Raw genomic sequence first — 14,316 nt, forward strand, 5'->3', positions numbered from 1 at the left:
CCGGCGCCCACGGCGCGCAGGCGCACTTGTTCCGCAGGGCCCCGGAAGTGGCGGAGCCAACGGCCCCGTAGACCCCTGGCCGTTCTGGTGCCCGCCGTGCTCTCCGGGACGCGGCATTTGCTCTGTGAGACAGAAGCTCCTCTGCGTCAGGACTGCCACGTAGGGGATAAAGTCGGAGGAAGTGAACGGACTCCTCGAAGGCGCCAGTACGTAAGATGGCGAGACGGGGCCGGAGAGAGTGGGCCGATCGATAGCACGGCGCTCGGCGCGGCGCCCTGGGCGCGTGCGCAGTGGCTGTGCGCTCGGAGCGATCGATCCGGCAGGGCTTGGGCGTCCATTTTTCTGGGAGAGAGCAGGAGGCCGAGAGCCGGACTAGCGGGTACCGGGGGCCGGGGTGCGGGGGGAATGGCCGAGGCGGTCGGCTGCGGCCCCTAAGGGGCCACGGGAAGAGCTGGGGTGAGCGGGGAAGGGGCGATAGCGCGGGGCGTGCGCCCCGAGTTGCCGGGCTGGGCCTCCACACCCCTGCTCTTCTTCAGAGGCCTCGCTCTGTCCTTAGTGCGCCTCTGTGCTGTCATAGTGGCGGAGCACACGGTGACGGCCGGTCTGTGTTCTCACCCTGGCCCCTCTTCCAGTTCCGGGAAGATCCAGTCCTGGGTTGGGTCCTTCTGGCCCCCGGCGTCCTCACGTGCAAATTGGGGGTGGTAATTAGGCGCTTACTAGCCCAGCCAGAGAGCGTCCTATGGGAGTTGAGAAGCGGGGCTCATCCTCCCTTTCCTTTTTTTAAATCTCTGTAAACTTCTCGATGCTCCTGGCGTGAATGAATAGACAGGGTAGAACAGCGGTCAAGTTCTGGGCTCTGGTGTGGACAATCCTGGCGGCCACTTTCACGTCGGACGAGTTACTTGGCCACATTTTACCTTCAGTGGGTTTCTTAATCTCCTCGATCCAGCATCATCTCTGTTGTTTCCTCGTTTTGTCTACACAAGCATAGATTTTTGTCCATATGCTTCTACATGTACTTAGATACACGATTATTTTATGCAATGAGCTAATGCTTATAAAGTGCTTAGCATGGTGCCTGGCAAGGGCTTAATAAATGTTAGCTGTTGTTATTAACGCCCATCAGTACCACACAGTAAGAACACAGGCTCCAGGGTCAGATAGCCTGCGTTAGGATCCAGGCTCTGCCATTTGCAGACTGTTCGATCCCGGGTGAGTTCATCTCTCTAAGGCCTCAGGTTGCCCATCTCTAAAATAGGATTAAATGAGGATTGAATGAAGTAATGCCTATTAGTTTTTTATGTGATGTGTTAGTACTGTACTGAGTGTCCAGTAAATTTTAGCTAGTTTATCATTAAGTTATTAAAGAGCACTAGAGAAAGTGTTCAGGAACAACGGTCCCTATAGAGGCAAGCCGCCTAAGTTCTAGTAGCCTCAGTAATTCTCCAGAGGGAGTTCTGTAGTTAGAAAACATGGTTTCCCACGGCTTTCCTATAACAACCCCTGTAAAGTAAAGCAATACTGGGAGGTTCTGGTGTTCCTGCTCGCTCACTCCCTTTCTTTCTCTTATTCACCTCTTTCCCATGCTCTCCTTCCAGTTTCTTCTCTGCCATAACTATCTTTCTGCATGTAATATAACAAACAACCTCAGTTGCTTTAAAACATGTTTTAAGAATGAATATAACTGACATTACTAAACATACAGCTCGGCTGGTGGAAACAGTAGTGTCTAGACGTCCAACAACAGCAGCTATCTGTTGCAAACACCGGTCAACATTAAGAGGAAGTGGAAGATTCTGGGTTAGCAAGAAAGAATAAAAATTGCTGTTGCGTAGTTTGGCAGAGAAAAACTCTACTGTAAATATCAGTTAACATGATTTGAATAATTTCTGTGTGCCACTCTGCTCAGTGCTTTACATGCACTGTCTTGTTTAACCTTCACTAACTTATTTAACAGCCGAGGAACCTGATCTCAGAAACAAGGTCGCTGATCAAAGATGATGCAGGTAGCAGAGCTGGGATTTAAGCCCTACAGGTCTGATCCAGTTTCTTTGTGGCTTCTGCGATTCACTAGTGCATCTCCCCTTCACCGTCCACCTGTTTTCTCTTGCAGCTGGTGAGAAGTTGTGTTCCTCTTCTCCAAGATGTACAGGACCAAAGTGGGCTTGAAGGACCGCCAGCAGCTCTACAAGCTGATCATTAGCCAGCTGCTCTACGACGGCTACATCAGCATTGCTAACGGCCTCATCAATGAGATCAAGCCTCAGTCTGTCTGTGCACCCTCAGAGCAGCTCCTGCATCTCATCAAACTAGGTAGCTTGGGAATGCAGATTCGTTGATCCCATGACAAGGTTTCAGATGTTTTTACACATCAGAGTCTTTCAAGATATTTCCATTTAGTTTTAATGCCTAATATGTGTCAAGTACAGTGCTAGAGACTGAAGAAGTAAACATAGTCCAGATTATGAAGACTTCGAGCCGGTCCTAGCCTCAAGATCTTTATACGAATTATCTGGAGCATTCTGTCATTGTATTATTGACTTTCTTCAAGTCTTGGCTCAAATTGTCATCTCAGAGTCCTTTTTACCTCTTCTAAAATAACCCCACTATCTTCCCTAGTTACTCTAAAACAAGCAGCCCATTTCCTTCCTAATAGTCACTGTCTCCAAATTTCTTTATTCTGTATTGTTTCCCACGTAATCTTTGCCTCCCCCCGCAAAAAAAACTACAACCTCAGTAAAGATCAGGACCTTGTCTTGTTTGACAGTATTTGCTGGTATTTGCCTGGGTCATGGAAGACACTCAATAAAACATAGAATTGCCAGGCGTGCTTATACTCTTTGACTTGGCAGTGCCGACTGTGAGAATTTGTCCTGAGGAAATAAAATGAATACAACCGAAATGCACAAAAATGTGTCATTAGTCATAAATGTTCTTATATTCATAAAATTGGATCCAACAACATGACGTAAATGAATATTTACTACACTGGCCAGATGTTTTATTCTGTGTGAATAAATGAACAAGTAAATCACAACATGCTATATAGTGTGGTTCTATTTTTGTTTTAAGATGTCAAACAACTTCGTGCACAGAGAAAGACCCAGAAGAATTCCTTCCACCGTGTTAATATCCAGGTGATATACGGTCATTTTTATTGTTCATCTGGATTTCTGATTTTTCTATGATAATAAACATACTGTTTATATGATATGTGAAGTTATTTTAAAATTTAAAACGCATAGTCTTGATAAGCTTCACCTTACTTAAATATCAGCATTCCTTCAGATATGATTCACTAGTGTTAACGCTAACAATGCATCTGACTTAATGAGCTTCAGAGCTGCTGCTAACATCTCAGCGCTGAAAATACTAGAACTCAGAATAGGAAATAAATGGACGATTTAACTACAGAACTATATTTTGAGTTTCTGTAGTTGTATTTAAAGCAGAGAATTTCAGAAGCAAAAATCATGGGGAGGTGACTTTACCTATTGGAGCATGGCCTTCCACAGTGTCACCGGGCATTGCACCCTGGTCAGTACACCTGGTTCTGTAAAGTATCAGGTGTCACGTACCTCCAAGAAATAGTAAGGTGACATTGGCAAACCTGTGATTTAGACTCGGAACTTTGTCTTGGCCTTTTAAAATACCATTTTTCATGCCCTTAATTTTTATGCCTTTCAGGAATGGAAAATGACGACACTGCAGTTCAGTACGCTATTGGCCGCTCAGATACGGTGGCCCCAGGCACAGGAATTGACCTGGAATTTGATGCAGATGTCCAGACTATGTCCCCAGAGGCTTCAGAGTATGAAACCTGCTATGTCACATCCCATAAAGGACCATGCCGTGTAGCCACCTACAGTAGAGATGGACAATTAATAGCTACTGGATCTGCTGATGCCTCCATAAAGATACTCGACACAGAAAGAATGTTGGCCAAAAGTGCCATGCCAATAGAGGTAAAAATTCCTGCACCGTACTTAGCTTTTGCCTTTTGTTCATTCATGGGACAATGAGAGAATAGTTTAAACCACCTTTAACTTAGCATAGTTGTAGATTGTGTACTTTGAGTCAGATTTTATACTTTGCACATTTCTTGTTGGTCTAGGTCATGATGAATGAGACTGCACAGCAGAATATGGAAAACCACCCAGTGATTCGGACTCTCTATGACCACGTGGATGAAGTCACATGTCTCGCTTTCCACCCAACAGAACAGATCCTTGCCTCTGGTTCGAGGGATTATACTCTCAAATTATTTGATTATTCCAAACCATCTGCGAAAAGAGCCTTCAAATACATTCAGGTCAGGAATTTTTGGAAAGAAGCTTTACGTTTTCTCTAAATACAGTGAACTAGTGTATGACTGTTCTCTTTAGTCTCAGTGATCAGCCTATAGAACAAGAGTCCAGCAATAAGGACGTGTGCCACATGTGGCACATGAGTCAGATTTCATTGGTATATAGTTTACATGCTGTCATGCGCCTGCTGCTTCTGGCCAGTCAGGACTGCTGCTGGTCACAGTTCATGCAGCCAAGAGTTCAGAATCCTTATCACTCTTTAAAGGTTGCAGATCCTTGTTTAAAAATGGAACACGACCAGCTTCACCAGATTGTAACATGGGAATAAAATATTACTCAGTATTTGAAACTATCGGGTGTTTGGTGGAAAAGTGACGTTTGATACCTTGTTTTGAAAATGCAGTTCAGAAACATGTTTCAGTAGTGGCTTCCACCTTTTAATAACTTAATTTTTTACTCAATATTTAGAGCCCTGGGACAAATTAACGAAGCTATCCTTGCATACAAGTTATGTTTATCTTCATTAATCGTGTGTGTACATATCGTAGATTGATGATATTCCATTCTGAGCACTCAGCGCTCATTTGCAAATAAACTCGTCCCACGGTTTTTGGCATAATCTCACCAGTATGCAGTTTTGGAAATCTGTTCAAATGATACGTTCATGTATTCCAGAAAGAACTTTGTTTCTTCTTCTATCCGTGTAACATCTGACCATTGTTTTATGGATTCTTGGCATCAGCCAAATATTTTCCACATTTCCTCTGGATATAATTGTTCACCGGTTGATCATTTAATGTTAACGTTTCTGCCCTAACAGGAAGCCGAAATGTTACGCTCCATCTCCTTTCACCCTTCCGGAGACTTTATACTCGTTGGGACGCAGCATCCTACGCTTCGGCTCTATGATATCAACACGTTTCAGTGTTTCGTCTCTTGCAATCCTCAAGATCAGCACACCGACGCCATATGTTCCGTTAATTACAATCCTAGTGCCAATATGTATGTGACTGGTAGCAAGGACGGCTGCATCAAGTTATGGGACGGTGTTTCGAATCGGTGCATCACGACTTTTGAGAAAGCACATGACGGTGCTGAAGTTTGTTCTGCCATTTTTTCCAAAAATTCCAAATACATTCTTTCAAGTGGAAAAGACTCTGTAGCTAAACTTTGGGAAATATCAACAGGACGAACGCTGGTCAGATACACAGGTATGTGAGGAATTGATACTAGTTAACATTTCTATAGCCTTTTACAGTTTCCAGAACTCTTAGGAGGAGAACAAGCCTGGGGTTAAATATTTTAGCCAAGGCCACAGTTACTAAGAGGCAGAACTGGAAATAGAGCCACAGTTTCTTACCTTTGATCTTCTCACTGCATTACAGCTTAAACTAGATCTGATTCCTTAGAAGTAACATTTGAGAACCTGGTGGTCCATTTGTAGACTGATGGCCTCCCCTTTTCCCATAAAAACACGAAACTAGAGAAAAGCTGCGGTAAGTGTACGCATTAGGGAGGGAAGGGCTGGGAGGGAAAATGTGGACCCATTCCTAAGCGAACAGAGGTGGCCCCCAAAGAAAACCACAGGTCTTAACAGATCTAGGCATCAAGGGGGCCCTTCAGACAGGACAGCAAAATGAAATTCATCTGGTTCTCATTCATTCACGTAGGGCTTTAATTTGTAACAGTTGTGCCTGTGAGCTCTTTATGACGAGATTTGAATTTATCCTGTCACTACTAGTCTGTTCAAGTCTAGTTAGTTCTAGTGAATGTTAAAAGATCGTGTCTCCTCCTGTGCTTGGTAGAAACAAAGGCTGTTATGTTGTAGAAAACTTCAGCTAGTTTCCTCTGTCGTGAGGTGTTTGTGTCATGATAAAATCGCCATGATTATAACTCGGAAAGTCACAAACTATTCAAAGGGACTCTGCCATGGTGGTCTTAGTTAGCATTTTGGGGAAGAAAATGGAGGAGTCGGTAACATCCGAACCACTAGGGTGCAGCATAACCTACCTTAGGTTTAGCTTGTTGAAACTGAAGTTTGCTTCCTGCTTTGAGTTCTGGTGCGGACGGTAGGTGCAACTAGCAAGTTATTTTTATCGTAATTCTTGGTGACTTCATTGAAACACTTACTTTTGTATGAAGCCATTTTGAAAAATATCTGATGATTACTATGAAAAGACTGCGTGTTGCAAAAACAAGATAAAAAGTGATCAAAGTGAAAATGCGAAGGCCTCCTCTTTAGAAGTAACAGCCTCAGTTTGAGTGTGGTGAGTGCGGAGGGGGAGCCGGGCCACTGACTGTGCTTGGTTTGCTTTCATTAGGAATGTTTGGGATGTTTCACGGTTGTATGTGGTTTGGTTTCAGTGGAGAATTGGGATTTTATTTATTTATTTTATTTTTTTATGTGTGAATTTGGGATTTGATTTTAAAATGAGATTACACTAAATGTGTATGCAAAATCCGGTTTTTCCGATTCACAGGTTAAGGCCCCTTGGTGTCGGCACATTTGGATCTGTGTTTCCAGTGTTAACGTTTGGTTTGAATTCAAACTAAATGAAATAATGAAGGAAAAGGAAAAACTACCAAGTAAACGTTACAAATTTTGATGTTAAAAATTAATCAACACTATAAACAAAATTAGAATGCCGAAGTAGGGGGAAAATACCCATAGCATAGGTAATAGACATATGTCAGATATTAATGAACACAAGGAAAGGTAAATAACCAACCTCACTGTAAACCTAAGACATTAAAAGGTATTTTGTCCTCATCAGATTTCAGGAATTCACAAGGTTGTTATCTATTATTGATAAACGTTTCAGGAAATCAGGAATGCCAGTTAGTAAAATATTTCTGAAGGGCAGTTTGGTGTCACATATCAAAATTTTAAGTATACGTATTTTTGTCTGGCTAAATCCACTCTTAGAAATTCAATCTAGAAGGATTCTTGGCCAGCGTGCACATGCACACACAGAAAGGTGACCCTCCCAGCATTATCTGGGGTAGTGGAAAGTTAGACAGGTAAATGTCCACCAAGAAGCAGTGAGTACATTGTTGTTACGCATCTTTTTGTGGCTCGCAGCCTTTAAAAGTATTCGTAGTAACATTTGTTGAGCATTTACACCACAGAGCTGGATGTGCGTTCCATCTCCTTTAACCCACAGCAATCTTGTGCGTGGGTGTCGTGCCAGATCTGACACCAAGTTTGTATTTTTACCCATTAAGCTATATTCTCTATTCATAGATCTCCACTACATACTACTGGATAAAAACTGCATATGGTGTGTGCTCTGATTAATATAATTTACAAGTGAGTGTATAACACAGAGATATTTGGGAAAGATAATCATCAAAGTAGTGACTGGGTGTAAAACTATTAGGCAGGATTTTTTCATGCTTTATATAGTACTTTAAGCATATCTTTTTTTCATGGTCATAAAAGAAACATAAAGCTTCCTTTTGGACAGTGGATGCTCATATGTTCCAGTAATTCTGTTCCTAGAGATTTAACCCTGAGGAACTAATGTGTTCTGTACAAAAAAAGTTATCGTAACATCACTTACAGTTCGATACAAACTAAACGCCTAGCAGAAGTAAGAAAATGGGAACTCGAACCCAACAGAAAGTTGATTTAACTATGATAGAAAAGACACGTATGTGGCACAACTTTTGTATTTTAAGGTTTTTATGCCTAGAAGTGAGTCAGGACGTTAACAGTGTTGCCGGGGGTAGCTGGCCCAGAGGTGATTTTTTTATATATATACTTTAATTTTCGAGTTTCCAAACTTGCACCATAAACGTGTGCTACTTCCACACTTTTTAAATGCTGTCTTCCCAGCGACAGGCTTAATCACAGAAGCGGAGCAGCCCGGGGGGCCTGGGTGTGGACCGGGGGAGCATTTTGGGGAGTGGGCGGCGCCCGGGGTAACCTCTCGTCTCTGCGCAGGCGCGGGCCTGAGCGGCCGGCAGGTGCACCGGACGCAGGCGGTCTTCAACCACACGGAGGACTACGTGTTGCTGCCGGACGAGCGGACCATCAGCCTGTGCTGCTGGGACTCGCGGACGGCCGAGCGCCGCAACCTGCTGTCGCTGGGCCACAACAACATCGTGCGCTGCATCGTGCACTCGCCCACCAACCCTGGCTTCATGACGTGCAGCGACGACTTCAGAGCCAGGTTCTGGTACCGGAGGTCCACCACCGACTAGGCCGCGTCCTGCCGCAGGCTTCTCTCCGCGAGCCGGCCCCTCCCTCCCCGTGTCCCGTCAGCCACCAGCCTCAGTAGTAAGTCGTTGCACCATCTCTGGCAGTGGGGCTGCCACCTCTACGGCCTTCTTGGATTTGGACAAAAGAATCTTTTTTTACCTTGATGTAGAATCATGGTGGAAAAAGTGGGAAACGCAGATCTGTGCGGTTCTGCATTCACTGATTATTACAGTGTGATTTTCATCGCTTTTGTAAATACAGGACTTGCCATTTCTCTCAAATCTCCTGATCATTTGAAGAAGGATAGAGTATTAAAGTGCTTTCTAGATCTCAAGTGGCTCTGTCGCGAGGAATCTCCACCGGGTTCTCTTGTCTCTCGTGCCTGGTCCACACCCTCTGTATATTCCCTTTCAGAATACATTTTGGCAGATGAATAGGCATACTGCTCTGAGAATCAAGAGTTTTGTGCCATATTAAAACCATTTTAGAGACTCTATCAATTCTTTTCTAAAGTGACATCATTCTGATGATAAAGCTCAATAAAATTAATGGCCAGTTTTCCTGAAAATGTGTAGGTGACATCTTTCGTCAGACCTCCCACGTTACCCTTTTATTACCTGCAGTGCTTTTGTTCACTAAATGTATTTGTCATAAGGTTATTACCGTTTGATGGGAAACGTAATTTTGGAAATTACCTTCAATCTAATCAAAATTAGGTGAGCCCACTACTGCTCAGGGGTGCTGCTTATCTTCACGAATTATTAAAACAATTGACTTTGTTCTTACGTCATTTTAAATCTTATCTTCCAGCATGAACCAAAACTACTCATCGTAGATGTACACGGCAACTGTGTTCTCAGAAGATTTTTTTTTTTTTTTTTTTTTTGGCAACCAACTGATTCGAGTTTTCTTTTTCTTGAAACTTTTTAGAAGGTGACAATATTCCTCTGGATTCATCTCGAACTGGGTCAGAGAACCCCAAACTCCCTTCCCCCACCACACACACACACACACACACGCAACTTTGGTTTATATTTATCCCCAAATACACATACCTCATGACCTGGGTAGGAGTGCCTAGAAATATCATTTGGGATCATTTAGTAAAAATATTAACCAGATTAAAGTAATTGTCTTATGCTCTAGGAATTATAAAGTCTTCTGTAGTTTATTGCATAAAAATTCTGCTTTAGTCATCCTTAAGGATCATTTTAACTCTTTGAACCATTCGACGCATTCTTAACACGTTAAATCACAGAGTTTGAGTTCAGATTTACAAAGAGCTACATTTTTTTGGTCCATAGTGAGTAAATTTATTTTGATTTCGTATCCTGATCCCCTTGTATCTGAACTTTGACCATCTGTGGGTACTGCTTTTGTAAGATTAAAGGAAAGCTACTGAATAGGAACAAAGATAACCAGTTCTATCAAAAAAAATTACCAAATTTCCCACTTGTTTTTCTGACTTCTCTTTTGCTTTCAACCTGTCAAACTCTGCAGGAGCGATTGACCGTTTCTGTTTTTCCTGCTCTTGGCACGTGCACTGGAGAACACTCAGCACTCCTCAGATGAGTTCCACTGGGACTTTTGAGCTGTTGATGAATTAAAGTGATAATACCGACTTTTTCCAGTTTGGGGAATAGTGTCAGCAATGGATCTGTAGGTTCAGGACTTCTCTTTACAAGATCAAGATACTTTTGTGTGTTTCCAAAATGGACTTTTAACATTCTTTTTCCCTTTTAAAAGTTACAGTAAGGTTTTGAACGGGCGTAAATGCCAGGAATGTTACATGGACTTGGTATCCACACATCGTTAACTGCACCACATAAACCCCAGCGCTCAGATGGTGAATAATATCTGTTATTTTTTAAAGATATGTGATTTCTAAAATAAACTTTTTATATATAATGCTTTAATGCTAGTTCATTTTTTTGGGAGTTTGCTGTGACTGTTTCCGTATTTGCACGTAAGTTCTCAAATAGCGGTTATGACTTTGAACTGGTCTGAAAACTTTTCAGTTTCTTTAGTGCTTTGTTTTATAGTTTAATCACCTTTAGCTGTGCAGCTTTGCCCTCTACTCTCTACAAACTTAAAGACTCGCGTGTAATTTCATTATTTTAGATCATTCCGGCTTAAGCTCTGGTTTCCTTTAGGAAGGGCGATGCTGGGGGCGGGTGGGGGGCATCAGCATCAGCTCCACTCCTGACTTGTCTATGCTGAGGCAAGGCGTCCCTCTCTGGCCTGCAGCTTCCTTTTCTGTGATAAAAAGCTTACTCAAAATCATCCCCAACATGCACTTCAGGCAATGAAGCTTTTTTTTAAAACGCATCATGACATAAATAGATTTGGGAGAGGGGGAGGCATTTACTTAGCGGGGGGAGACTTCTGTTCCTAAAAATATGGCAGACCAGATACTCTCAAGAACACTTGTAGTACAAACCTGGATAGAATTTGTATTTAAGCTCTAAACAGATAGCTGAGCTAGCAGGAAAGCAAGGAGGAAATCCCTGAGGCCAAACCAGAAAGTGTTGGGGGGCGAGGAGGGCTGTCAGCTGGTTACACCCCGCTGGTTTCTTAAGCCCTCTTGCCCCAATTTCTGAGCTGAGTCTTTACAGGGCGGGAACTTTGATCAGAATGCAAAAAGAAAGCCAGAACCCAGAAAGAGTCTGCCTCTGAAAGGAAGAACTTGACAAAAAGCCTGCAAAAGCTTGCTCAGGTTTGCGGGCGGGGCGGGGGTGCTGGCAGGGGGAGGGTCTTCTCTGAAAATCACATCGGTGAGCTTTCTCCAAGCAAGGCTGGAACGATTCACAGCACCTGTGAGGCCAGAAGCGCAAGCAGAGAGTTGAAGGCAGCTCCAGTTGGTTGTGGCCACAAGTGCCTTACAGAAGCCGGCACATGTTCTCCGTGGAAGGACACGTCCTGACTCCAGGCCTCGTATTTCCCAGACAAAGCTCTAAGAATCATGGGTCCAAAATCGAATAAATGCGGAACAGCCACCGTGATGAGAATCAAATTAGAAACGAGTCAGACTTGGAAAGCCAGTTCCCGCCGACAGCCTTTTCCTCCAGCTTTATGCCCCCTCTACCCCGTAGCACGTCCTTGCCATTCATTTTCACGTCTTCCTCTGAGTCCTTTACCTTCTCAATCTCGGGGTCAAAATTCAGGGAATCAAACTGAATTATCGCTACTAATTATGTAGAATCCAGCCCTCCCTTTATGATCTATGCATCAGGGTGTATAGATGTGTTCGTTGGCAATTTATGAAATTCCACTTTGACCAAAAGAGCTATCTGTGAGTTACCTTCACAAGGTTAAAATCTGCCTGATAAATCAGATGATTTGAAAGCAGTGCCGCCTGGAATTTCCTCCAAGCCTTTCATGCTTTGGACATTCTAAGTGAGCGGTCCTCAACCTTGTTGGCACCAGGGACCGGTACTCCCATGAGAATCCAGTGCCCGATGAGCTGAGGTGGGGCTGAGGCGGCGATGCCGGTGCTGGGGAGTGGCTGCCGACACAGATGATGGTTCACTTGTTTTTCTGTAGTTCACCTCCTGCTGTGGGCCCCGGTTCTAACAGGCCACAGACCGGTACCGGTTCTCAGCCTGGGGATCGGGGACCCCTATTCTAAGTCACGTTTAGCTGTACTTTTGTAAGTCAGGTATTGAGTACCCAGTGTTTGAATACTGCCACTCCAGGAGCTTGAGAGCTGAAAATCCACATGAAAACAGCAAAGCACATAAAACCCAGCTCAGTACACAAAAGCTCCTCCTGCACATTTATTACAAGCTATCAAAGTACAGCGATCAGACTCACTAGATTCAGAAAAAAATTAATCCAAATTACTTTTCTCAGTAGCATATTTGTCAAGAGGGGAAATAGTTGCCTCAATAGAGTCTCCGGAACTTGGTTCTCTCGAACTCTAGCTGTTTCAACCTTCGGTCAGCGAGATATTATGAAAGCCAGCCAGTTCCCTAGAAGCATTAATTCTTGCAATATTTGTGCACGTAACAGACTCATTTGCCTTAAGAACATGAATGAATGACAGGAAAATGTCTAAAGGCTTTTATTCAGAAAAAATGGTAGCGAGACCAAATAACCAGACTGAGAAGTCAGGCTCCTAATTTACAGAAACTACACTCGTTTCTAAGTAGGAGCGAGTCTGTGTAATTCCAGGGCCAAATCATCACTTTTGTGCCTTGGTTCTGTTCTGGTTTTGGTCGAGGCTGTTTTTCCTCAGAAAAGGCATGCAAATGACAGCATTCTAATCTGTGCTGTGAGCGTTGGGGTCAGCCCTTCACGACTGGCAAGAATCACTGTCGGGAGCTTACCGATGTGATGGGAAACATCTAAACTTGAGTTGGTTGAAGTCTGTCTTCTATTTTTTCCAAGAGACCTGGGTTCAGATCCTGTCTCTGTCACTTCACTATGTGACCTTGAGCGAGTTTGTCTCTCCTTTTAACTTTTTTCAAATGTATTCAAAAGTCAAGAATACAATAAAAACAATAGTTGCCAGGGGGTGGGGGCAGTGGCAGTGACTGCTAATGGATATGGGGTTTCTTTTGGGGGTGATTTTCTGAAAATGGATAGTGGTGATGGCACAACTCTGAATATACTAAAAAAATAATGGATTGTATTTTTTTAAAGGGTGAATTTTGTGGTATGTAAATTATATTTAAAGCTGTTGTTTAATTGAATGTCAACAGTACAGAGCGGTGAATCTCCAAGTGCCTATCACTCAGACGCCCCAATTTTAAGCTCACAGCCAATCTTGCTTCACCTCTATCTCTATCCACTTCCCCTTTCTTGAATCATTTTGAAGCGAATTTCAGATATATTTTATCTGTATCTCAATATATATCTCAGATAAGGACTTTTTAAAAACAATCCTAACATTATACCTTAAAATAGTGACATCAATTAATATCACATCTTCATACCTAGTGAGTTTTCAAATTTCTTTATAAGTGATTGGTTTTGAATTAGACTCCAAATAAGGCCGATACATTGTGGCTTGCTGTCTTTTAAGTCTCTTTTAATCTTTAGAGTCCACCTCTGCCTTTTTTTTTTCCCTTTGCAGTTTATTTATTGAAGAAACTAGTTTGGTCGTTTGGCCAAATTCTCTCTCTCTCTCCCTAAGTGTTAGGAGTATGTGATTTTTGTTTTAGAAAGTAATCTATTTCATAGATTGTCACCCTGGAACTGTGAGAAAGGCAGCCTTACCTTGATAGAGCGGTTGCATCCTCCTCATCTGAGATGCGACAGGCCCCATGCCCCACAGGCACAGGAACTGGTAGAGCCCAAAAAAAAGGCTCCCAGAAACCATCTGCTATTTGTAGTGCCCTTTGCCTTACAAATGTCGCGGTGCTGTTGCGGCAGCCCATTTTAATGATGACTTATTGTTTAAGACTAATACGATAAAATACTTCCTAAAATACTTCTGCTAGTCCAGGCCACCATTTATAACCTCAGGCTTATGACTCATGGCTCTTTCATATGAATCGTCTTGTTTTCCTTAAATGGAACTTGCTCATTCCACCTGTTTTCTCCCCTCTTCTCCCATCTCTGCTGTCCGTGCTTTGTGGGTCTCCACTTTGAACTTGTTACGAAGTCAGTCTTGTTCATTCTGTGGGGTCACTGTTCTCTCCGTCACCTGCTCCCATGAGCAGCACAGCGGTCACTCGGACCCAGAAGTTAACTTCCCACAATGATAACAGTTTAAAATCTAGATCGTCTCGGCCGGAAGTTGGTCAGCCATTTCCATCTCCAGGTCCTTCCAGGTGCTGACTTTAGGGAACTACACACGAG

The 14,316-nt window shown here is 43.2% G+C and overlaps 1 protein-coding gene across 4 annotated transcripts; it reads left to right on the forward strand.

Annotated features, from left to right (window-relative positions):
* The first annotated feature begins 42 nt into the window (after window positions 1-42).
* Window positions 43-9,079, forward strand: CSTF1 (cleavage stimulation factor subunit 1). 4 transcript variants are annotated; one of them, XM_039864666.1, is made up of 7 exons: window positions 251-379; window positions 826-922; window positions 2,114-2,313; window positions 3,688-3,965; window positions 4,115-4,312; window positions 5,128-5,518; window positions 8,254-9,079. In XM_039864666.1, exons 3-7 carry the CDS (start codon window positions 2,145-2,147, stop codon window positions 8,511-8,513), a joined length of 1,296 nt encoding a protein of 431 aa, XP_039720600.1. In that variant the 5' UTR covers window positions 251-379; window positions 826-922; window positions 2,114-2,144; the 3' UTR covers window positions 8,514-9,079. The 4 variants fall into 4 exon arrangements, with proteins under 4 accessions (XP_039720599.1, XP_039720598.1, XP_039720600.1 ...); XM_039864665.1 differs by lacking the exons at window positions 251-379; window positions 826-922 and adding an exon at window positions 43-206; XM_039864664.1 differs by lacking the exon at window positions 826-922 and having other exon boundaries at window positions 220-379.
* The last annotated feature ends 5,237 nt before the right edge of the window (window positions 9,080-14,316 follow it).

The sequence above is a fragment of the Pteropus medius genome, unplaced genomic scaffold (genome assembly GCF_902729225.1).
Source record: "Pteropus medius unplaced genomic scaffold, Ma_sr-lr_union100, whole genome shotgun sequence".
In the NCBI taxonomy this organism is placed as follows: Eukaryota; Metazoa; Chordata; class Mammalia; order Chiroptera; family Pteropodidae; genus Pteropus; species Pteropus medius.

Coding starts and splice junctions, on each gene's coding strand:
- CSTF1 (XM_039864665.1), top strand. CDS start 2,145: ATGTACAGGACCAAAGTGGGCTTGAAGGACCGCCAGCAGCTCTACAAG. Junction 3,966..4,114: donor AAAGTGCCATGCCAATAGAG/GTAAAAATTCCT, acceptor TTGTTGGTCTAG/GTCATGATGAATGAGACTGC. Junction 5,519..8,253: donor AACGCTGGTCAGATACACAG/GTATGTGAGGAA, acceptor GTCTCTGCGCAG/GCGCGGGCCTGAGCGGCCGG.